The 26,329-nt window shown below is 42.7% G+C and overlaps 1 protein-coding gene and 1 long non-coding RNA gene across 10 annotated transcripts in view; one reads left to right on the top strand and one right to left on the bottom strand.

The window, feature by feature from the left end:
* The window catches only part of LOC309538833, a 379,365-nt gene that overhangs the window by 216,379 nt on the left and 136,657 nt on the right, over positions 1-26,329 (bottom strand). The window lies entirely within an intron of this gene.
* Positions 1-26,329, top strand: part of CDH10 (cadherin 10) — a 408,163-nt gene that overhangs the window by 365,138 nt on the left and 16,696 nt on the right. For all 9 annotated transcript variants that reach the window (XM_082234353.1, XM_082234350.1, XM_082234349.1 and 6 more), the window contains 3 exons: positions 7,090-7,209; positions 8,344-8,511; positions 15,778-15,965. In XM_082234353.1, coding sequence (XP_082090479.1) covers positions 7,090-7,209; positions 8,344-8,511; positions 15,778-15,965 — 476 coding nt within the window. The remainder of the gene's footprint in view (positions 1-7,089; positions 7,210-8,343; positions 8,512-15,777; positions 15,966-26,329) is intronic.

The following is a 26,329-nucleotide window of genomic DNA, read 5'->3' as shown; positions in this document are numbered from 1 at the left end:
TCGGCAAGTCCTAGGCTCTGTGGTTTAACCCACGGTGCCACCCACGTCCCTTTTAGCCTCCCTTTAAAATTCTTGTTTCATTTGATGTACCTATCGCATTTCATTTGAAAAACAATAATTCCAATTATATTTCAATATTGATCTATGGACCAGAGAACAAGTAATGCACATTGCAATCTAAGGAGAACATCACCCCTCTTGCATAGGAGCCAACTCCTAGGGGCCAAGGAGGCTTTGCCCCCCCAATAAAATATTTGAGGGGTCTGTGTTCCCCAAAGTTAATGAGCATTGCCATTCAAGTGGTGTTTGTGCACCGTGTCATATGATTAATTATATAGGGTGGGGCTTACATGCCCCCTCCCCAATATTTTATTCAAGTTGGCACCCCTGCCCCCTCCCAACAGGAGCATTAGGTCCAGAATTTAAAATTACAGAACTGTAGCACTGCTCTGAAGTGGGGGACATGCAAGCACAGTGCATCCCTTCTCCACCCAGCAAACTGCCCTGCCACTTAAGGCAGAACAAACAGACTTAAAACACACTTACTCTGCATTTTACAGGAGTGGCCTGGGACATTCATCTCCTTCCACCCCACCCCACCCCTTTGAATTTGTGGCTATCTGCTATGATCACCACGCTTGGAGTCATTCCTGTCGCATTAAGAAGGCTATCACAGGGATCTCATTTAAAGAATGACCTGAAAGAATCTTTTTGAGAGCTCTCCATTTTGCAGAATAAGGAGGGAAATAAGAATAAGTGGCAGACTCTTGACACTGTAGTGGTGCTGTCTGGAGGCAGTGTCAAGTTGTCGAATGCTCTTCCATTTTTGTTTCAAAGAAAGTTTATTGCATGTAGTAGCTGCACCAGAAAGAGGGCCATCTAATGTATACTCGTTTGCTGCATGCAAGGTGTCGTTGATTTTAAAAAGCATTCAAAAATAGTTTTGGCGCTCACCCAATCTGCAGTTTTCGGTGGTGTCGTCCAGGTATCTGTTTCTGTGTCGTTATAGTTACAGATAGGTAGCCGTGTTGGTCTGCCATAGTCAAAATAAAAAAAATCCTTCCAGTAGCACCTTAAAGACCAACTAAGTTAGTTCTTGGTATGAGCTTTCGTGTGCATGCAGCAAACGAGTATACGAGTATCTGAAGAAGTGTATCTGAAGAAGTGTGCATGCACACGAAAGCTCATACCAAGAACTAACTTAGTTGTGTCGTTATACCTGGTCATCCTATGTAATTTGGTTCTGGAAGCTCGAAAGACTTAAGCTTGGGCAAAATACACACAAACACACACACAGAGAGAAAAATGAGGTGGAAATGAGGTGACAATTACAATATGGCTTGCACTAATTCAGCCTGCTAGTCAGGGATTCAAGTTCTGAATGCACCTCCTGCATCTAGAAATCTATCAAAGCAAGAGAAACATGCTGTTCCAACCCTTTCCCACCTGCGCTGATGTTTCAGAGAGTTTTTAACACAGGGAAGAATGTTTTAAAATACCATTTCCCACCAACCACTGCTGCCTCTTGGGATGCAATCCATTCTCCCCTGTGTTACTTCAGATGTTGAGATAAATCGCAGAGACTGAATCCTGGGATCTTGTCTTTGCAAAATAGGTGCTGTGTTAGGAAGCTCTGACCCCCCGCTTCCTTCCATAGCTTAGTAGTGCACTTCAGCTTTCTAAAGAAGAAGTGTTACATTGTGCTGTAGAATTTGCTTTCAGCAAATATGAGGAAGAGTGTTAAGCGATTCCTGCCTGGTGAGCCAGAATAATATTTTAGCTTATTCCTGAACTGAGAAAAACGAAACGAAGAGGAAGAAGTGGGAAATGGTGTCTTGCAATTTGTTTGGCTTTCCAAAATGCTTCTGATACCCTCCGATGCATTGCTAAAGGACTCGTTGATTCTTCAAAAGATTTGATCTACAAAGCACGGGGCACTGGGTGCGCCACTGAAAGGGATTAGAAACTGGCTGGCAAGGCAAGGAATAAAAACGATTTTTCTAAAAAGGTAACAGTATAATAAGCAGAAAAGTAACAAGCCGGGTGGTGCTGCAAGGGTGAGTCAGGGCTCGCTTTAATTGTACCTCAGAATCCTTTGAAGGCTGTGCGGTTTCTAAACCGGCTAAATGTTGAGATGAAACAGAAGGGAAAGGCCCTTAATGTATTCAAATGGATTGGAACGGATTAAGTCTTCCAGCTGATTAGAAGCTCATACATTTCAGCACGGCAAAGCGGAATGCAAGGAAGCTACAGCAAAGAACCCACCATGCCTTTAAAGCTGGCCAAATTATTCATTACAAACTTATCGAATTCAATAGACTGAATCCCATCTCCTGCTTTAATTATCCATCATTTTATCGGCAATGAATGAAACTGTGCTTTGCCTGAGCCTCTAACAAGAGTGCAAGTGTTCTGGAGGCAAGTGGTAGTGTTTCAGGACTTCTTTGCAAAAGACCCCAACTCTAAAGTTTAGGAATAAATACCTTCTACCTTGAATACCCATTGCAGATTGACTGATGAATAAGCAGAACTTGGCAATGCAGTTAGGTAATTTTAGTCTTCAGATTTACCTGCTTTACAGAGGTTTCTTCCCCAGAGTGTAGTGTTCTGCTTTATTTTGGGAGTTCTTCTGCATATTTTAGGGTTGTCATGTGTCTGGACATATCGGGAATAGTGCAGTTGGCAGCAGTGTGGAGGTGGAAATCAGTCCAATATCTGGGAACACCTGGACACATGACAGCCCATGTTGGGAGTTCCGTCCCCCCCCCCCATTTCCTGGTCTTTGCTTTTGCGATTTTGCCCAAAAAGTTCAACAATTTTAGGCAAAACTTAAAGAAGCTCAACAACTTTTCTGTCCGGATTTTCACTGCTTGAAACATGGTAGCCCTAGCGTATTGTGATGAGTGAAACCCTGGACATTTGCCCCAAAGTCCTGCCCCAACAATATTGTTAGCTAACTAATTGCCTGTCCTTTACCCGAAGGTCCCAAGGCAGGTTACAACATTAAAACACAATATTTCAAAGATGCCAGGGGGTTAAACTGGGACCTTCTGCATGCAGAACACATGCTCTGCAACTGAGTCACAGCCTTTCCTCAGACACAAAAGAGCCATCAAAAGTAGTAGTCCTCCATCTTTTCCTCCCCCTGCTCCCCTTGCCATGTGTCAGATATGATGTGGTACTATCACTGATTTTACCCACAAAGATAAACCAGTGAAGAGGAGTGGAAGCAGGAAAACAAAAAGGAGATTCCGACTAAGCAACAGGAAAAACTTTCTGATAGTAAGAGCTGTTCGACAGTGGAACGGTCTTCCTCTGGAGGTTGTGGACTCTCCTTCCTTGGAGGTTTTTAAACACATATTGGATGGCCATCTGTCATAGATGCTTTAGCTGAGATTCCTGCATTGCAGGGGGTTGCACTAGATGACGCTAGGGGTCCCTTCCATCTCTATGATTTTATGATGTCATATCCCACAAAGAGAGGAAGAGAGAAGGAGGAGGCACGAGCCTATAGTTTTTTGTAGCCACCTTGCATCCCCAGGAACAACTATTTTTGCCTCCTGAATCAAATTCTAAATCTATACAGTAGTACCTTGGTTTTCGAACGTAATCCGTTCCGGAAGACTGTTTGACTTCTGAAACATTTGAAAACCAAAGCATTTACTTCCAGAAGCATTTACTTATGGAAAACTCATGTGGCATGAACGTTTGACTTCTGAAAAGTGTTCAAAAACCGAAGCAGCTACTTCCAGGTTTTCGGCATTCGAAAACTGAAACTTTCGACTTCTGAGACGTTAAAAAACCGAGGTAGCACTGTACTTAAAATAATAGCATCTATATGGATCTCATTAGTGTTTTCTACTATTTATAAGGAAACTGCATGTTACCTGATCTTCAGTATATTTCATATATGGGCACAAATTGCAATAAAAAGAGCAAAGGTCATCAATCCATGTCTGCACCGTTCTCAGCAAGTATACACAAGGTTACAAATGAGGAAGGGATGCCTCATTATCTTCAATGAGAATAAAGTCTTGGAGACTGACTGAGGGCTGATTCATACCCACAAAACTTACGTGTGACTGAAACAACCATCTACCTTACAGGCATACTCAGCCGAGAGCCCGAATGTGCTGCAGCTCCCTATTGAATGCAAAATCTTTTGGCAAACCCAGATTTGCTGTCACATAATGCGTGAAAAGACTACATTCAGCATTCAAATCCCACAGGGGGAAATAAAGAAACACATGCAAGCATTAGCACGGTAACTTCGCATTTGTGGCCACTAATTCAATCTCCTCGTTAAAATGTCTACTCTACAACATAAGGCAAAATCACAGTCATTGTAAGAGGGAAGAAATACGATACACTGTTCAGCGGCGGATTTGGGAACGTTTAGATACTGCCCCATTTTTCTTTCGTATTAACCTCCAAGGAAGATGCTGAAGAGGTTTTCTTTTAAAGAAACAGTGATTTCACAAGGCACAGTATAAATGATGAAGAAAAAGTGGATAGCCTTGAGCTGGAATTTAGAAGGCTAATTCTTGCTGAATAGCAAGAACAACAACAGGAGGGGCATGTCTTTCCATCAGAATCATCATGGCTTGGGTCTTGCTTAGGTAGCTAACTTGCATAAGGCCCTTTCAGCAGAAATCACTGTAGGTCAGTGCTGGAGAATATGCTTTGCATCTAAAAGGTCCCCAAGTTCAGTTCTGGGTATCTATGTTGTTGTTTAGTCATTTAGTCGTGTCTGACTCTTCGTAACCCCATGGACCAGAGCACGCCAGGCACTTCTGTCTTCCACTGCCTCCCGCAGTTTGGTCAGACTCATGCTGGTAGCTTTGAGAACACTATTCAACCATCTCGTCCTCTGCCGTCCCCTTCTCCTTGTGCCCTCCATCTTTCCCAACATCAGGGTCTTTTCCATGAAGTCTTCTCTTCTCATGAGGTGGCCAGAGTATTGGAGCCTCAGCTTCAGGATCTGTCCTTCCAGTGAGCACTCAGGGCTGATTTCCTTCAGAATGGAGAGGTTTGATCTTCTTGCAGTCCATGGGACTCTCAAGAGTCTCCTCCATCACCATAATTCAAAAGCATCAATTCTTCGGCAATCAGCCTTCTTTATGGTCCAGCTTTCACTTCCATACATACTGGGAAAACCATAGCTTTTACTATATGGCTATCTGGGTATCTATAGGTAAAGGGTAAAGGGACCCCTGACCATTAGGTCCAGTCGCAGACGACTCTGGGGTTGCGGCACTCATCTCACTTTATTGGCCAAGGGAGCCGGCGTACAGCTTCTGGGTCATGTGGCCAGCATGACTAAGCCGCTTCTGGCGAACCAGAGCAGCGCACGGAAACGCCGTTTACCTTCCCGCCGGGGCCGTACCTATTTATCTACTTGCACTTTGATGTGCTTTTGAACTGCTAGGTTGACAGGAGCAGGGACTGAGCAACGGGAGCTTACCCCATCACAGGGATTCGAACAGCGCCACCCGCGTCCCTACCTGGGTATCTATAGGCAGATCTAAAAAAGAGAGACCCCTCTGGAGCAGTGTAAGTCAGCTTTCCTCAACCTGATACGTTCTAGATCTTTTGTGCTACAACTGCAGCTCCAGTCAGCAATGGAAGTCCCAAATAGCTGGAGAGCATGCAAGGGTAAAGCAGATCCTTACATTCCTTTGCCACTTCCGACATCAGGTGAGGCTGCAGATGACTGAATGTACAAAATAATTTTTTAAAAATCCTCCACCTAGGAAGCTAGCATGGGAAGGGAGAGACTTCTGTCCTGGCATTCTCTGTGACATACTGGTTTTGTAGGCAGAGGGACATCTAAAATACATACCAATAGTGCTATCTTACTAGAAAAAGAGGTCCCATAATAGTAGTAGTAGTAGTAGTAGTAGTAGTAAAAATAAAAATAAAAATAAAAATAAAAATAAAAATAAAAATAAAAATAAAAATAAAAATAAAAATAAAAATAAAAATAAAAATAAAAATAAAAATAAAAATAAAAATAAAAATAAAAATAAAAATAAAAATAAAAATAAATTAATTATACCCTGCCCACCTGGCTGGGTTCCCCCATCCACTCTGGGCGGCTCCCAACAAAATATTAAAACACAATAAAACATCAAACGTTAAAAACTTCTCTAAACAGGGGCAGATTTCAGATGTCTTCTAAAAGTCAGATAGTTGTGTATTTCCTTGAGATCTGATGGGAGGGCATTCCACAGGGTCGGTGCCACTATTGAGAAGGCCTTCTGTCTGGTTCCCTGTAACCTCACTTCTCGCAGTGAGGGAACCTCCAGAAGGCCCTCGGAGCTGGACCTCAGTGTCCAGGCTGAATGATAGGGTTGGAGACGCCCCTTCAGGACTGAGTTCCCCCTATATATTATAATCTGGGAAAACCGCCTAGAGCTGAAAACAAGAACCTTCTTTTCTGTCTGAGGATTTAGGGGAGCATGGCAGGTTCTGTCACACTAGGGGCACTGCAGAAGTTGCCACAGTTATTATTTAGAATGGATCATGAGAAGCCGGTGTGTGTGTGTGTGTGTGTAGATTTGGTATTACACAGCACACCACTGAAATTTGAGACCCCATGGTCTGCCACCAGTGGTGTCTGAACCCATTTTTATTTTGCTCACACCACGATATATTTTTGTCAATGTGAAATGAAATACAGCCTTGAAACTCTGTTCAGCATTTACAAGGGAAATTGGTGACACTCAACTAATTCATGCAAGGAGGGGGCGTTTCAGGAGTTAATTTATGCAGGGAGAGGCATCTGGGTAACCTTGAGTCCTGCAGCTCAAAACTGTGTTGATTTAGACCTTTGCTAGCCTCCATGCGTTGAAGATTTCTGGAGTGTCCATGACCCTCCGGGCATCATGCAGAGGCACTGATGATATAAATTGGTACCCAGATGTCCTTGACTCTCCACCCAAGATTCTTTGTTTTAAAATGTGGGCTTCTATGACAAGAGATTCCAGAGGCAGAACGGAAAATTGGAGTTGTTAATAGGGCTACTTTGAATGCAGTGTATAATGCTTTCAGCATCCGAGATGACAGAACTATGTTTTATTTGAATAGGTACTTCTGTTGTGCAAGTTACAGCCACTGATGCGGATGACCCTTCCTATGGCAACAGTGCCAGAATCATCTATAGCATACTTCAAGGCCAACCATATTTCTCTGTGGAGCCAGAAACAGGTCAGGGATGCTGTTGCTATTTTTCTATATTTCAAGAAGGACTCAAATGCCTTTTTGCCAGTCACTCAGTGAAGCAGAGTACCTATAGCTGCATGTCATATTCTGGTAACTTCAGAAACTCTGAAGTGTGAGAAGTATTAAAATGCAAATTTGATGCCTGTAATCTGAATAAATCATGGATGTATTAATTTTCTACTTTGAAAACAGAAAAGGGGTGGGAAAAATATAGGAGATGCAATGTAAGAGCTAATTTATATACAGTATACAGCGAGAGGTGGTAGATTTCTGGACTGTACCACTTCAGATTGATAAGCAAGGAAGGAGTGGGGTTTTTTTTTAATGCTCTTCTGTGTAAAATGTCATCTGCATCTACTAAACTAGTAAATTGGATTGGTGGTTGGGTTCGAAAACCGAGGTACCACTGTTCTAGCTTATATGTCCCCCCTCCCTGAAAGGTTTGGAGGGTGAGAACATGAGAACAGGCATTTTCTGTGGTGGCTCCCCATCAATGAAATACTCTCTCCAAAGAGATTGCTTGGTGGCATCATTTCATGTCTTTACATGCCAGCCAAAAACATTCCTCTCTACCCAGGCCATCGGCCATTAAATAAGCTATGGCCGGTTAAACACAGGGTGGGGGCTGTTATTATGATTATTTTATGATTATGTTTTTATTATTATGCTGCATAAATTATGTTCTTAATGTTAAACACTGCCCTGGGATCTTTGGTCAAAGGGTAGTATATAAAATGAAATAATAATAATAATAATAATAATAATAATAATAATAATAATGCATGAATTATGCTGCTTGAATTATGTTCTTAATGTTAAACACTGCCCTAGGATCTTTGGTTAAAGGGCAATATAATAATAATAATAATAATAATAATAATAATAATAATAATAATGCATGCAAAGAGATTTGTACCCACTAATATATAGATTTTTCTGTACATCTTGCTTTTGATCTCTCAGAGTGTTGGCCAATCTTTTGCTGAACTATTCCTGATATTTTAAAATATACCCTCTCAATGTTATAATGGGTACATTATTTGCGTGTTTGTGTGTGTGACTTGCCGTGCAAAGTAAATGCCAGCAATGTTAACAAATGCTTGCTTGTTTTCTTCCAAGGCATCATCAGGACAGCTCTACCAAACATGAACAGGGAAAACCGAGAGCAGTACCAAGTTGTCATTCAGGCAAAAGACATGGGAGGCCAGATGGGTGGATTATCGGGGACCACGACAGTCAACATCACCCTGACTGATGTCAACGACAATCCGCCTCGATTCCCCCAGAGTAAGCTTCCTTTAATAGCCCTTCTGTACTACAAAAGCATCAGAATAAAAGAGTGAGGCGACTGCCATCTGGTTTAATTTAAAGCAAATCTAGATTATGGGGGGCACACTCGAACACAAGGCTTATACACGGATTTATTCACTGTTATTAAAAACAAAAAATTAATGAAACGGGGACATCCTTGTTTGGGGGAGGGGCAGCAGCAGACACAGTTGCAGGAACCCCACAATAGTTCTTGGTATTTGGGGTGAAGGTGGGAATCGAGAAGGGGAGGGGGAAATAAGCACAGCTTTAAGAACGAATCATCCTTTGCTGCGACCTGGAGAGTAATAATTTTATCAATGGAATTAACAAAACAAAAAGAGAGAGGAAGGGGTGAGTACAATGAACTCTCTGATTAAATGCTGAAGCAGGACACATCTAACCTGAGGGCAAAAGCTGCTTTTAAAAAAGCTAAGGAACTTTGTAAATACAAGGCTATCCACTTCACAGTTATGTGCATTTTAAGCCTATTGAAATCATGGAGGCATGAGTACCGGTGGAAAAGCTCCTTTGCAATGGCAATGCAATTTGTTGAAGTTTTCCCATGTTTTCTGGTCTCAGGAAGAGCTTGTGGATCTTACTTCAGAGCTTTCCCCAAGGAAGTTTGGAAAAATCAAGCCCTTGCAGCTGAACCCAAGCCCTTCCCACCAATGGGTCGGTATTGGGGGGGGGGGCTGCAGAAACTGCATATGTAAGGCCTGGTTGCTGCTGGATTCAGTTAATTGCTATGGAAGAACTTGAGAAACTTACCCTGTCAATCTGTTAAGCAGAGAGACATTGGAAACTCCATTTCCCCAGAAGCTCCCCAGAAGCAACGGGCTCTTTCTGAGAAGACTCAGAATTATCCAGACCCAACAATACCTTAAAAGACGAGGTCTTGAAAGCTGCTGAAGCCCACCAAACTAGCTCTCCCTATCATTCCTACAACCCTGTCCTTTGCCATGGAAAGTGGAGAATTGCAATAGAATGGCAATGAGTTTTGGCACCAAGATGGGTCATTACAAGCCAAACCCAAATTTGGGGGCTTGGTTAATAATGACTTGTTTTTCTGAGCAGGGAGAGTTCACTTCTGACTCCTGAATTTGAGCATCATTACTAGGCCAAAAGGGACACGGGTGGCGCTGTGGTCTAAACCACTGAGCCTAGGACTTGCCAATCGGAAGGTCGGCGGTTCAAATCCCTGCAACGGGGTGAGCTCCCGTTGCTCGGTCCCAGCTCCTGCCAACCTAGCAGTTTGAAAGCACGTCAAAGTACAAGCAGATAAATTGGTACCACCCTGGCAGGAAGGTAAACGGCATTTCTGTGTGTTGCTCTGGTTCGCCAGAAGCAGCTTAGTCATGCTGGCCACATGACCCGGAAAAACAGTCTATGGACAAACGTTGGATCCTTTGGCCAGTAAAGTGAGATGAGCGCTGCAACCCCAGAGTTGTTCGTGACTGGACTTAACTGTCAGGGGTCCGTTACCTTTACCTTTTTACTAGGCCAAAGTGGTTCTAACACCAAGCTGGATTACAGTTGAAAAACTTTTTTAAAGAAGAAGAAGAAGAAAGAGGAGGATGAGGAGGAAAGAAAGAAAGAAGAAAATGTACAGAGCACCACAATTCCTATGCTCAGCAGATTAATTCCTCTGATTAGACTAAACAACACAAACTTTTACATTTATTTTAATCTGTAAGCTCTTCACTAGACTTCATGCTAAAGAAATAGATATGACAAAAATGACTTTTCCAGAATAGGGTGATTGGATGCAAAGGAGGAAATTGCACCTTTATTAATCATGCAATGACTTTGCATGAGAAGCCATTGTGGTAGGCAGGGGCACCAAATTGGCCCCCACATCGTGACATCGCAGCAGAACGCTAGTTGGGGCATGGATGAAGATGCTGCACCCAAGCCAGTGGGACGGGTGTAGAAGGCACATTCTTCTGTATGTGCTTCCGACCTAGTAAATAATCAGGTTACTGTGCTAAAGTCAATGAGGTTACAGACATACACACAACACGCAGCAGGATAAAGGCATGTATCTGACCTACTGAACTGCACAGAACTCCTCTCACGCTCTCTTAACTTGCTTGCCATCTTTCTCACCATATGCTTTTTTTGAAAATTACTGAGCACCACCCAGGCGATCGGATCTGGGCCCCGATGTGCAAGGCACTGCCCTGGAAGCACCAGTGCCCTGGCTGAGCACCCACCCAATTCTGTGCAGCTTTTACTACGCATTGGCTCGAGTTGCGAGGAAAGGCCCGTGGTAATATTGAGGTTCATGTCATGGTCAAACATAGGCTTCAATGGATATTTCAAACCTCCCTCCTCTACACAGACACACTTGCACACACACACATATTCTCATTTGAACTTAGCATCCACATGTCACTTTTGGTTAGAATTGCACTCTCTAGAATAATTCTTTTGACTTATTAACTTTGTAGATTACACACACAGAGAGAGAGACTAGCCTGAGAGAGGAAGAAGTAGGAGCATAGCCCCCACCTCCAGCTGTCCCATGGATGCAAATTCTGTCATTGTTTTTAACAACTTTAAGATCTGCTGCAAGTTGTGTGAGGTGATATTCAGTCTTAGCATGCCATAACATAAAACAGAGGTGCCCGGAATATTTGTATTGACATATTTATTGATCCGCAAAAGGCCTGTTCAATCCTTCTTTGGTGAAATATCTGGAAAAGAGAATCCCTTTTAAAAATATTGTTGGAGGTGTAACATATGCATACTGATTACAGATAGGTAGCCGTGTTGGTCTGCCATAGTCAAAATAAAAAAAATTCCTTCCAGTAGCACCTTAAAGACCAACTAAGTTAGTTCTTGGTATGAGCTTTCGTGTGCATGCACATTTGGTATCTGAAGAAGTGTGCATGCACACGAAAGCTCATACCAAGAACTAACTTAGTTGGTCTTTAAGGTGCTACTGGAAGGAATTTTTTTATTTTGAATATGCATACTGAATTAAAGTAAATAAATGTTACTAAAAGCACATTAGTAAAAGTACTACTCAGTATTTTAAACCCTGCCTCCTGAGCTACCAAGGGTTTTTTTTTTAGAAAACAATGACAACCAGGCTTAAAAATGCCTCCTGAATAACATTGTCTAAACAGTGGATGCTCGGGTTGTGAACGTGATCCGTGCGGGATGCACATTCACAGCTCGCAGTGTTTGTAACCTGCAGCGGCGTTTCTGCACATTTGCGGGTTGTGATTTAGCGCTTCTGCTCATGTGCAATCATCGAAACCTGGAAGTAACCCGTTCCAGTACTTCCGGGTTCCGGTGGTCCGTAACCTGAAAAAATGCAACCTGAAGTGTCTGTAACCCAAGGTATGACTGTATTGAAAAAGTACAAGGAAAACAGAGGGAGTTTGCACTTTGTAATATATTGAATCTTTCTCTCTCCCCCCACCCCCTTAGAAAGCATATTTTAGAGACTGAAAACTCTTGGTATCAAGAAACAGTTTCCTTTTGTTTTCCATTTGTTTGGTGCCGTCATATTCTTCTGCAACCCTTTGATAACATACCAAAGGTGGCTGATTTTTGCAGTACCCATTATTTCACCATTATCAGTTGGATGATTTTGCTTGTTTAAATTGAGTTATTATTGCTCCCAAGTGTCAAAAGGAATACAAGAATCTGAGATTACTATGGTAACATTGACTTTGACTCTTGTTCAGAAGCTTTAGAAGGAAGGGTGCATCTGATAGGAAAGGAAGGTCTAGATCTTCCCGTTCCAGTGTCAAGATCAAGCCACAGAATAGCAGGTTCTGCACCACTGCAATACCATACGAGGGAATAGAGTTTACACACTGTCATGGTGTATAATGCCGCAATGTAATTCTCTATGACAAAGATCCTTTCTGTACTGTTATCTACAAGTAAGTTCCACTCAACAAAGTTCCTTTCTAATGTATTTAAAAGTTTGCCATTGAATGGTCTTACATATTTGTATTGTTTCCTCTTGATGAAGACTTGGCTCTTTACTTATCATTGAACTGCCAACAAACAAGTAACTTAAAGACTTGACAGTGCTTTCCTTGTCCACATTGGACAGGTTGGAGTGGTAACTGCATTTTAAATTATACAGGTTGGCAGCCATGTTGGTCTGCCATATTCAAAACAAAATAAAAAAATTCTTCCAGTAGCACCTTAGAGACAACTAGGTTTGTTATTGGTATGAGCTTTTGTGTGCATGCACACGTCTTCTGAAGACCAATCTGAAGAAGTGTGCATGCACACAAAAGCTCGTCCCAATAACAAACTTAGTTGGTCTCTAAGGTGCTACTGGAAGGATTTTTTAAAAAATTTGTTTAAATTATACAAAAATTGCCACGAGTCAGGGCTGAAAACAACAACAAGAAGAACAACAACAGGAATGCAATACAAAAAAGAGTCGATAAAGAATTTTGCAAGAATAGTGTCTGTGTCCATACGTGAATGAACACAGGGTGGCGATTCCAGATGGGATGGCTAATCTGGAAGATATCTAAGAGTTGGAGCCACAGACCAGGGTTATCCCAGCAATGCTATCATACATGGTCCCTGTGGCAAGGGACATACTATTTGCATGTATTCAACAGGTGAGCATAGGCCCAGACATCTTTCAAGAGGGTCAACTTGAGGCATGGAGATGGCCAACCTGATGGTGATGATGAGTCACTAGATAAGTACTTCTAAATGCTGCTCACTGGATGGGGCATGTCTACAACCAGGAGGCAATAGTAAAGACGCAGGTGTCACTGTGGTCTAAACCACTGGGCTTGCCGATCAGAAGGTTGGCATTTCGAATCCCCACGATGGGGTGAGCTCCTGTTGCTCTGTCCCAGCTCCTGGCAACCTAGCAGTTCAAAAGCACACCAGTGCAAGTAGATAAATAGGTCCCGCCAGGGCTTTCTCGGCCGTGGCTCCAATCTGGTGGAACACTCTGTCACAAGAGACTAGGGCCCTGCAGGACCTGACATCCTTCTGCAGGGCCTGCAAGACAGAGCTGTTCCACCAGGCCCTTTGTCAGGGCGCAGCCTGACCCCCTCCTCTGGCAATCTGCACAAAATTTTGCTTGATGGTTGCCATTAATTTGATTTAATTAATTTTATAATGAATGTTTTAGAATGTTGGATTATTTTGATTGTTGTTAGCCGCCCTGAGCCCAGCTTCAGCTGGGGAGGGCGGGATATAAATAAAATTTATTATTTATTATTATTATTATGTTCTGTTGTGCCAGAAGCGGTTTAGTCATGCTGGCCACATGACCCGGAATAGTTGTCTGTGGACAAACACCGGCTCCCTCGGCCTGAAAGTGAGATGAGCGTGACAAACCCATAGTCTCCTTTGACTGGACTTAACCATCCACGGGTCCTTTACCTTTTTCATCTTAGTAATGTGTGCTTCATCTCTGAAAGCTGACTTGTCTATCGGTGACAAGATGTGGGAATGACACATGCCATGTTATTGGTTCTCCATGCACACACAGAGAGAACCCATTTGCTACTTCTGCACAGTTCACATAAAATGTGCATATAGAATGCAGGCAATCAACAATAATATTCAGATGTTTAGACCAATTTTAAGCACCGGCAGCAGAAAAGGGGGGGGGGAGAGGTTAAGTGGGATAATGTTTCAGCTTTCTGATCTTATTGTAATCAAGTTTTCCTACAACTTAATGGAAAGTAAACTGTAATCTGCATAGCTGCAATCATAACCCTTTAACCATGAGCATTTTGATTTTAAAAAAAAATGTTGCAGTGTACATTGTTTTCAGAGGAAAGTCTGCTTAGTTCCTATGAAAACAATGTTTTCTTCTGACTGATTGACATAGCTTATTTAGTATTTCCCCGCATATGTTTTGGTACTGGGATTGTGATTCGTATGAAAGCGAATAATACAGTATTCTAGACATCAGTATTTTATCAGCTGAAGGTTCACTCTCTGTTCTAAATAGATTTCCTGTATTTCATTTCATTTCCATTGTTATTTTGGTCACACGCTCCTTCCATCTACTGTAGAGGATGTTTGCTAAGTCCCTTCAGAGCAAATTTATATCTACAGATGCATACATAACCCAAACTCCCTCCTTCTGCAATGGGTCATCTTTTTTTATTAAGCATTCCTCCCCTTTCCCTTGACAGACTCTTTATTAATGAGACTTATATCACGTTAAAAGTAACAAAACTAATGGGTTCATGAAAGGGCCTAAAAAGTGCTTGATTCATGGAAGTGCTGAAGGCCTTATTGATTCTTTCTTAAAAGAGGAATCAATAAAATTCATGTCAAATGTGAAATTGTACACTAAACTGTTTTTATCTCTTATCTGATTTGCTGACTTGACCATGTATCAAGGGTACTAATGAAATTGAACACCTCTTATGCAGTTATTATCAGAATGCTGTAATATTAATATCAATGAGGAAGGCTTATTCACACTTACGGGAAGCTCCCAAATACATGAGAACTGTTTTCCAGCATCAATGTTAAACATAACTGGGGAGCATTTTTGGAAGCATGTGTATGTGTTTGAATATACACATAATTAGGTGAAATTTTACCTGCAGCCAAGCAACTGTTGGTGCTGTTGGGCAACTCATCTGCTCCTCCTTTGTTAAAAGTGCTTTAATGCCATGTTTGAAAGTGAACTTCAAATAAGACAGACTTGCTGGATTAAAGGCATGACTTCGTGGATTCAGTCAACTTCAAAATGAGAAAGACTGGCATATATAGGATAAATTCTGGTGTGAAAAACTAATGTTCCAGAACTAAGACCTGCTTCAAGGCTTCCCATTAATAATTCACTCATTCCACACTTTGCAATACATTTCACATCACTTTCCAAACCGCAAAAGTCCATTATTAACTGGATTTGTTGCAGTAGGGTGGCAGAGCCCTTTAATCCACTTTAAATGTACAAACCTAAAGTTATGATAGGGGCTCGCTGTTGGAAAAGCCCATTGGGAAGTTGGACAGATAGAATAAGCCTTCTCACATACAAGGTTTTCCAAAGTTATGTCTCTTGAATGAAATCAGTATAACCCAAAGCGTTTCTTTCTTGAATTAATGGCTAAAGCTATGGAGTCATGAAACTGCAATCCTATACCTTGGAGTAAGCTCCAGTGAATTCAGTGGGATATTCTTCTGATTCTGGGTAGACATTATGGGATTCTGCTGTTAATCCTGCATGATTTGTAACTAACAAATACTTATGTATTTCTGACTGTTTCTTCTTTACAGGCTCAGTCCACCTTCGTATCCCAGAATCCTCCCCGGTTGGCACTGCCATTGGAACTATAAAAGCTTCTGATGCAGACATTGGGAGGAACGCAGAACTTGAATACCGCATTATTGATGGTGATGGAAGGGATATGTTTGACATTGTTACACAGAAGGAGACACAGGAAGGAGTTATAACAGTGCGAAAGGTGTGTATTATCTCCATGAATTACTGGGCGCTTTAAAATAATCAGCTTTGAAATTACATTTTATATTTTGCAGGGTTGGAACCATTATTAAAAGTTTGTTGGTTGTCCAGAAATGCCATGTAGCTCTGCTTCCACAGTTATAGCTGTGCAGTTATTTTAAGCTTATCAGATTTTTTTCAAAGAATCCGGGGACACTTCTCTTCTGTGGTCTCCTTTGTCGCCAGACCTTCCTCTGGGTCCCGGCCTGCTCTCTTGGAGCCCTAGGTGCCATGAAGTAGGCTCAGGTCAGGCCTGGGATCAGCCACGTGTCCTTGTCCTCCCGGTGCTCTCCTACCTCTCCTCCTCAGCGGTGGCGCCTGCAGCAGTGCGGCAAGATCAGGGCTCCCCTCTTTTTCTCCTTCCTCTTTCTCTCTCTTCCTTCTCCTCCTCTCCCCTTTCTCCCTGCGTCGGCTCCAGGGTTTTCCTGGCCCCGGAGCACTGCTGGGCAGTCGACCGGGTGCTCTCGCTCCTGGTTTGATTTGGGTTGCGGGGTGTGCGTGTCAACGGTTCCCCCAGTGGACGTGCCAGGCGTCCCTGGTTCCCCCTTGGCAGTAGCAGCAGCAGCAGTCTCAGCAGCCCGGAGCCAGACTAGTAGCACAGTTGGCTCTGGCTGGCTTCTGGAGCTGCTTGCTGATGTGGCGCCTGCCATTTTGCCTCACCGGAAGTCCCCATATGATGTGTCTTGTGCCATTGAACCAATCACGCAACATTCATTCCCGACTAATAAATCTGCTTAAAATATAAATCCAGGGACATTAAATGAAATCCGGGGACATTCCAGGGAGGGATTTTGTGAATCTGGGGACTATACCCAGGAAATGGGGACGTCTGGTAACCATAAGTTATTTGCCATACCTTTCAATTTAGCAAAGGTTGCTTATTGTAGGAAAAATACTTTAACAGTAATGCATTCAGAGGTAGAAGAGTGGACCCAAATGCAAAGTATTCCATATTTGTATCAAAAGAGGAAAGGCTGTCATCATTAGAGATGTTGTCATATTTTGCCAAAGCAAAATTCAGGGAAAATTTGAGAGGAAGTGCCTTAGAGATTTGTGGGAAGCCAACACAGTTTTCATAGTTTCAGAGCAGTTTCTCAAGGGGTTAAGGTCCTGCATAGCCACAATGAATGGGTGTCCACATAGCTATTCTGTGTCACCCTCTCAGTATCTATTCGGAAGACAGATTGTTGCATTGAGGTGCAGTACCTTTGGCAGTTTGAAAACCTGAGAATATATCTGAGACATAATTAGCATGTACAACGTAAAGTTCTCCTTGAGAACAAGGTTAAGATGGAGGGAGGAGAGTCTCAATAATGCGGGAAGGGAGCGTCTGTTGCCAACGTAATATAACTTCAGAGTAAATAGAAGATTTAAGCGCCAAGACAGTCTGGCATCCTTCATGAGCACTAATTTAACTTTAAAGATTTGAGGGGAAATAAATTCAAAAATGTCTCCAGAATTCATTTTGGGTCCACCTTTTGATATCTCTCTGTTATATTGTGCATGCTAATGAAGCTTTGCTCCAGTGTCAGACAAGCTGCACTTTCTCTCAGCTTGTTCATTCCCTGGAAATCATTAATTAGCTAGCACTTTTCATCTGCAGTCACAGAGAAATCAGAGAATGGAATCTCTTGTCTATCCACCCCCCCAAAAAAAGAAGTATTCTAATTATAACTCCAAACTTTTCATCTTCTCCCTTTAAAAAGCACTTGCTGACAAAATGTCACATATATTTTGCCAAAATTTCACTGATGTCAGATTCATGAAATGCAATGTAAATGAACCAGGTTATGCACAGATTTTCCATAAGATAATCTAAATTCAGGATATATATATATATATATATATATATATATATATATATATATGCAGGTTTTGGTGTCTTCGGGTGTCTTCCCGTGTAAGAGTCGGGGTGTCTGTGCGACGTTTCGACGAGGTCTCACTCGTCATCTTCAGGCTGGTGCTTTCGGCTTCTTGTTACTGGAACAGAGCAGAATCTGGTGTTTGAGTTCCTATAAATACTGTTGAGGGGTGTGGTGTATAGCCTCCAACGTTCTGGGCAGAGAGGAAGTTCCTAGATTAGTGTGCCTCTTCTTCTTTTGTTCCTTAATTACTTGAGGGATATCTTGAGTGATTTCATGAGTGATATTCTGAATACCACTGGGTGGGTCATTAAGTGTAGATTAGTTGCTAAAGCTTTTGTGTCTTGACCTCTTGAGCTTGTGAAGAGTTTTTCTGAGAAGATGGCTGTGCTGCATTTAGTTGTGCTCTGGCTTGGCTTCGTGTATAGGGGCGAGCTGTGGTTTTGTGTCTTGTGCCAGCCAGATCTGTGTAGGGATTGCAGGGGGGTGCAGCATCCGGAGGTGCCACTATAGTTTGGCTACTGGATGGAGTCTGTAATATGTCTGTGGAGAGGGTCTGGGTTTGGGTCTGGTGTGGTTGATTGGTGACGGCGTTCTGTGTGCCTCTGGTTCTGGTGTCGGTTTTTGTGGGGAGGGCTAATTTCCAGATGTCTGGCAGGCGGGACGTGTCGTCACGCTTGTTCATGTTGTGAGGGTGTTTCTCTATCTCGATGGCTTCCATGATTATTCTCTTGTGGTGATGTTCCATGTTAAAGAGCAATTTGGAATCTGCAAAATTAATTTCGTGTCCTGTTTCTTTCATGTGTTGGAAAAGAGAGGAAGTTTTTTCTTCTTTTTTGACGGCATTCTTGTGTTCTGCGATACGTGCATTTATTCGTCTGTTTGTTTGTCCAATGTACGTGGCTGGGCAGACTTTGCAGGGTATTTCATAGACCCCTTGGTTTTCCAGCTGGATTTTGTCTTTTGGGTTTCTGAGGATATTGGCTATTTTTTGGTTGGTGCAGAAGGCTGTTTTGATATTGTGTTTATGGAGGATTTTGCTGATTTTGTCTGTAGTGCCCTTGATATAAGGAAGGAGGGCCATGCCATTGTTTTCTTCTGTGTCTTGGTTTTTGGGGGGTGTTTCTTTTTGGATTAGCTTCGTAACCCTGTTTTTCTGGTATCCATTGGCGATTAACAATTAATGAACAATTAACAATTAATGAAGCCTTGACAGCCATTCAAAACAAATACAACCCCCCCAAATACATCCTGGACCTGACCAACCACTGCCTAACCAACACGTACTTCATCCACAATGGACAAAGATACAAACAGATAGAAGGAGCACCTATGGGATCACCCCTCTCACCGGTCATCGCAAATTTGTACATGGAACACTTTGAAACCAATGCTTTAGACAAGTCAGAACACAAACCCAAACTTTGGCTCAGATATGTTGACGACACCTTTGTAATTTGGCCACACGGGAAAGAAAAACTAGATAGCTTCCTCACACATCTCAACAGCCTACACCCCAAAATACAATTCACTATGGAAATAGAAGACAACAACCAACTCCCCTTTCTTGACGTCCTAATCTACAAAAAACCTGATGGCTCCCTAGGACACACTATCTACCAGAAAAAAACACACACCAACCGCTACTTACATGCACAATCACACCACCACCCTGCACAAATAAACTCCATAGCCAAGACTCTCATCTCCAGAACCAAACGCCTGGCTGACAAAGACCACTTGACAACTGAGTTACAGAATCTCTCAAATGTGTTAATCGCCAATGGATACCAGAAAAACAGGGTTACGAAGCTAATCCAAAAAGAAACACCCCCCAAAAACCAAGACACAGAAGAAAACAATGGCATGGCCCTCCTTCCTTATATCAAGGGCACTACAGACAAAATCAGCAAAATCCTCCATAAACACAATATCAAAACAGCCTTCTGCACCAACCAAAAAATAGCCAATATCCTCAGAAACCCAAAAGACAAAATCCAGCTGGAAAACCAAGGGGTCTATGAAATACCCTGCAAAGTCTGCCCAGCCACGTACATTGGACAAACAAACAGACGAATAAATGCACGTATCGCAGAACACAAGAATGCCGTCAAAAAAGAAGAAAAAACTTCCTCTCTTTTCCAACACATGAAAGAAACAGGACACGAAATTAATTTTGCAGATTCCAAATTGCTCTTTAACATGGAACATCACCACAAGAGAATAATCATGGAAGCCATCGAGATAGAGAAACACCCTCACAACATGAACAAGCGTGACGACACGTCCCGCCTGCCAGACATCTGGAAATTAGCCCTCCCCACAAAAACCGACACCAGAACCAGAGGCACACAGAACGCCGTCACCAATCAACCACACCAGACCCAAACCCAGACCCTCTCCACAGACATATTACAGACTCCATCCAGTAGCCAAACTATATTGGCACCTCCGGATGCTGCACCCCCCTGCAATCCCTACACAGATCTGGCTGGCACAAGGCACAAAACCACAGCTCGCCCCTATACACGAAGCCAAGCCAGAGCACAACTAAATGCAGCACAGCCATCTTCTCAGAAAAACTCTTCACAAGCTCAAGAGGTCAAGACACAAAAGCTTTAGCAACTAATCTACACTTAATGACCCACCCAGTGGTATTCAGAATATCACTCATGAAATCACTCAAGATATCCCTCAAGTAATTAAGGAACAAAAGAAGAAGAGGCACACTAATCTAGGAACTTCCTCTCTGCCCAGAACGTTGGAGGCTATACACCACACCCCTCAACAGTATTTATAGGAACTCAAACACCAGATTCTGCTCTGTTCCAGTAACAAGAAGCCGAAAGCACCAGCCTGAAGATGACGAGTGAGACCTCGTCGAAACGTCGCACAGACACCCCGACTCTTACACGGGAAGACACCCGAAGACACCAAAACCTGCATATATATATATATATATATATATATATATATATATATATATATATGCTTTCGTAGATTTTCACGGGTACAGGAATGCAGGTTTTGGTGTCTTCGGGTGTCTTCCCGTGTAAGAGTCGGGGTGTCTGTGCGACGTTTCGACGAGGTCTCACTCGTCATCTTCAGGCTGGTGCTTTCGGCTTCTTGTTACTGGAACAGAGCAGAGTCTGGTGTTTGAGTTCCTATAAATACTGTTGAGGGGTGTGGTGTATAGCCTCCAACGTTCTGGGCAGAGAGGAAGTTCCTAGATTAGTGTGCCTTTTCTTCTTTTGTTCCTTAATTACTTGAGGGATATCTTGGGTGATTTCATGAGTGATATTCTGAATATCACTGGGTGGGTCATTAAGTGTAGATTAGTTGCTAAAGCTTTCGTGTCTTGACCTCTTGAGCTTGTGAAGAGTTTTTCTGAGAAGATGGCTGTGCTGCATTTAGTTGTGCTCTGGCTTGGCTTCGTGTATAGGGGCGAGCTATGGTTTTGTGCCTTGTGCCAGCCAGATCTGTGTAGGGATTGCAGGGGGGTGCAGCATCCGGAGGTGCCACTATAGTTTGGCTACTGGATGGAGTCTGTAATATGTCTGTGGAGAGGGTCTGGGTTTGGGTCTGGTGTGGTTGATTGGTGACGGCGTTCTGTGTGCCTCTGGTTCTGGTGTCGGTTTTTGTGGGGAGGGCTAATTTCCAGATGTCTGGCAGGTGGGACGTGTCGTCACGCTTGTTCATGTTGTGAGGGTGTTTCTCTATCTCGATGGCTTCCATGATTATTCTCTTGTGGTGATGTTCCATGTTAAAGAGCAATTTGGAATCTGCAAAATTAATTTCATGTCCTGTTTCTTTCATGTGTTGGAAAAGAGAGGAAGTTTTTTCTTCTTTTTTGACGGCATTCTTGTGTTCTGCGATACGTGCATTTATTCGTCTGTTTGTTTGTCCAATGTACGTGGCTGGGCAGACTTTGCAGGGTATTTCATAGACCCCTTGGTTTTCCAGCTGGATTTTGTCTTTTGGGTTTCTGAGGATATTGGCTATTTTTTGGTTGGTGCAGAAGGCTGTTTTGATATTGTGTTTATGGAGGATTTTGCTGATTTTGTCTGTAGTGCCCTTGATATAAGGAAGGAGGGCCATGCCATTGTTTTCTTCTGTGTCTTGGTTTTTGGGGGGTGTTTCTTTTTGGATTAGCTTCATAACCCTGTTTTTCTGGTATCCATTGGCGATTAACACATTTGAGAGATTCTGTAACTCAGTTGTCAAGTGGTCTTTGTCAGCCAGGCGTTTGGTTCTGGAGATGAGAGTCTTGGCTACGGAGTTTATTTGTGCAGGGTGGTGGTGTGATTGTGCATGTAAGTAGCGGTTGGTGTGTGTTTTTTTCCGGTAGATAGTGTGTCCTAGGGAGCCATCAGGTTTTTTGTAGATTAGGACGTCAAGAAAGGGGAGTTGGTTGTTGTCTTCTATTTCCATAGTGAATTGTATTTTGGGGTGTAGGCTGTTGAGATGTGTGAGGAAGCTATCTAGTTTTTCTTTCCCGTGTGGCCAAATTACAAAGGTGTCGTCAACATATCTGAGCCAAAGTTTGGGTTTGTGTTCTGACTTGTCTAAAGCATTGGTTTCAAAGTGTTCCATGTACAAATTTGCGATGACCGGTGAGAGGGGTGATCCCATAGGTGCTCCTTCTATCTGTTTGTATCTTTGTCCATTGTGGATGAAGTACGTGTTGGTAAGGCAGTGGTTGGTCAGGTCCAGGATGTATTTGGGGGGGTTGTATTTGTTTTGAATGGCTGTCAAGGCTTCATTAATGGGCACTTGAGTGAAGAGAGATACAACATCGAAGCTCACAAGTAGGTCATCGAGATGTAGGTATTGTTTCTTTATTGTTTCTATGAACTGGAAGGAGTTAGTAATGTGTGAAGCGATGGATTCTGCATAGGGCTGAAGTTGCTTAGCGAGAAATTTAGCGAGATTTTGTAGAGGTGAGCCTATGGAGCTGACTATTGGTCTGAGTGGTGTTCCTTCTTTGTGTATCTTGGGGAGACCGTAGAGTTTGGGGCATCTGGATGATTTTTCTCTGGGGATGATTCTTAGCTGGATTTCTTCACTGATAGGAGAGGCTTTTATTTTGGATTTGGTGGTTTTTTCCAGATAGGTGGTGGGATCTGTTTTTATAGGTTGGTAGGTAGGGTCTTGGAGTAGATTTGATAGTTTTGCTTGGTAGTCCGATGTGTTCATCACATTCTTTCTTTACGTCCTAATCTACAAAAAACCTGATGGCTCCCTAGGACACACTATCTACCGGAAAAAAACACACACCAACCGCTACTTACATGCACAATCACACCACCACCCTGCACAAATAAACTCCGTAGCCAAGACTCTCATCTCCAGAACCAAACGCCTGGCTGACAAAGACCACTTGACAACTGAGTTACAGAATCTCTCAAATGTGTTAATCGCCAATGGATACCAGAAAAACAGGGTTATGAAGCTAATCCAAAAAGAAACACCCCCAAAAAACCAAGACACAGAAGAAAACAATGGCATGGCCCTCCTTCCTTATATCAAGGGCACTACAGACAAAATCAGCAAAATCCTCCATAAACACAATATCAAAACAGCCTTCTGCACCAACCAAAAAATAGCCAATATCCTCAGAAACCCAAAAGACAAAATCCAGCTGGAAAACCAAGGGGTCTATGAAATACCCTGCAAAGTCTGCCCAGCCACGTACATTGGACAAACAAACAGACGAATAAATGCACGTATCGCAGAACACAAGAATGCCGTCAAAAAAGAAGAAAAAACTTCCTCTCTTTTCCAACACATGAAAGAAACAGGACATGAAATTAATTTTGCAGATTCCAAATTGCTCTTTAACATGGAACATCACCACAAGAGAATAATCATGGAAGCCATCGAGATAGAGAAACACCCTCACAACATGAACAAGCGTGACGACACGTCCCGCCTGCCAGACATCTGGAAATTAGCCCTCCCCACAAAAACCGACACCAGAACCAGAGGCACACAGAACGCCGTCACCAATCAACCACACCAGACCCAAACCCAGACCCTCTCCACAGACATATTACAGACTCCATCCAGTAGCCAAACTATAGTGGCACCTCCGGATGCTGCACCCCCCTGCAATCCCTACACAGATCTGGCTGGCACAAGGCACAAAACCATAGCTCGCCCCTATACACGAAGCCAAGCCAGAGCACAACTAAATGCAGCACAGCCATCTTCTCAGAAAAACTCTTCACAAGCTCAAGAGGTCAAGACACGAAAGCTTTAGCAACTAATCTACACTTAATGACCCACCCAGTGATATTCAGAATATCACTCATGAAATCACCCAAGATATCCCTCAAGTAATTAAGGAACAAAAGAAGAAAAGGCACACTAATCTAGGAACTTCCTCTCTGCCCAGAACGTTGGAGGCTATACACCACACCCCTCAACAGTATTTATAGGAACTCAAACACCAGACTCTGCTCTGTTCCAGTAACAAGAAGCCGAAAGCACCAGCCTGAAGATGACGAGTGAGACCTCGTCGAAACGTCGCACAGACACCCCGACTCTTACACGGGAAGACACCCGAAGACACCAAAACCTGCATATATATATATATATATATATATATATATATATATATATATTCATAAAATTAGCCTTATGGTGGTCACTTGACCAATATTGTGGACTATAAAACTGCTTGATATGGTGCTGATGATGAAACCCTGGATTTTGCATGGAAACTGCTATTACCTAAAGATTCGCTACTTGCGTATGCACTTGAGAGCTGAAGACAGAAGAGTCAAGTGAAGTATTTGTTTTTACATCAAATCCTTCTGACAATTTGATTCATACAGGCATGGATGGGATTGTCTCATTGCATAGTCGCAACCACTCCATTGCATTAGAAGGTAGTTAGGAAGTAGTGACTTGCCCAATGAATCCAAGGTCACAAAAACAGCAGATATGCTGATAAAACTAGACCAGGTCATTTCACTGAGGACAACGTTTCTAAAATTATTTGCCAGTGGGCAGGGAGGAACCCTGCACTTTCAAAGCTAGCATATGAAAAGGAAAGCTTGAATCCTTTTCTCTGGAATCAAGTTTTCCAGGTGTAATGGCATTCAGTCATGTCACCACCTCTGATCTGATGCAATGATGTGTAGATCTGCCTCTTCTCAAATTGCATTTGAGACACTCATTTCAAACTTTCTTGGCAAATGGCTGGGAAAAACAGATCCCTAGGTACTAAACTGGATCACAACATTTTGGCACATGTGCATTCTCCACAGTGTGGGTGCCAGTTCATGGTCTGAACAATTATGCAGTGCTCCTGCTTCAGCTGCGGTACTATTGAGGGCAAGGAGGACATGAGTAGCTGATTCAGTGGCCAGGCAACTGTTCTAGTGGTGGACATCTTCCCCACAATGCACACCTATCCTTTCCCCCAATTGGAAGAAGAGTCTGATTCAGTGCCAAGTTCAGGACTGGAACTATTGGGCAACTACTCAGATTGCAGCAGGAGGCTTACGGCCACATCCCAGAACCCTCTGCTTCTTCTGTGAGCAGTTCCAAAAGCAAGGGAAAATAATAGCAGTCTCCACTCAAATTGCTTTCTTCTTCTGAGCAGTGATGCAGGTTGTGTCCACAGGGAGATGGCAAGTGGGGAGGAGGAGGAGGAGGAGAGGGCCTATTCACTCTTTCCCAGAGTTGGTTTTAGGGTGATGTTGTCGGTACGGTGGCGCTGGGCAGAACACTGCAAAGGACACCACAGTGATGCTGCAGAATGGACTGTGAGAGGTGGTGGGCACCACCAAATGTTAGCATTCCAAAAGGTGCTGCTGAAATTTGAGAGCCCAAAGTCTGCCACTGCTTTGCCTAGTGACAAGATGGTGCCCTCTCACCATTTCATATACAGAAGCACGACAGTGGGAAATCTCTTTCTAATATGTGAGAGCCAACTGGCTAATTAGGATAGGCCTTGTGCATGGACAACTCTGTCATCTGACAGTGGGGAATGGCTCAGGAGGAAGAACCGGGGTGTATCTGAGCTGCATGTTTATTTTTTATTTTTTATAAGATATTTATTTATTAAGATTTTCAAAAAAATTACAAAATAAAAAGAAAAAAGAAAAATACAAAATAAAAATAGTTAAAAAACAGCTCAATCTTTCCATCACATATTTTTCATTTGCTTATTTCCCGGACCTCCTCACGCCTTCCTTTTCTGTATTCCAGTTCCAATTGTTAATTCAGAAAATCCCTCCCCTCTTCATTCATCTTAATCTTCAATTTTTAAATATTATAACATTATTTTTTTAACCTATTAATAACCATTTTCTCATATTCCCTTATAGCATTACAGCAAAAGACCACTTAGTTTCTATCCAACATCATTCTAACATTCATTAATTTTACAGTGTTTCTGTAAATAATCTTTGAACTTTTTCCAATCTTCTTCCACCAACTCTTCTCCCTGGTC

This window comes from Podarcis vaucheri (assembly GCF_965113315.1).
Source record: "Podarcis vaucheri genome assembly, chromosome: 8".
Classification (NCBI taxonomy): Eukaryota; Metazoa; Chordata; class Lepidosauria; order Squamata; family Lacertidae; genus Podarcis; species Podarcis vaucheri.
The sequence above is the reverse complement of the archived record's forward strand: the minus strand, read 5'-3'. Positions and strand labels throughout refer to the sequence as shown.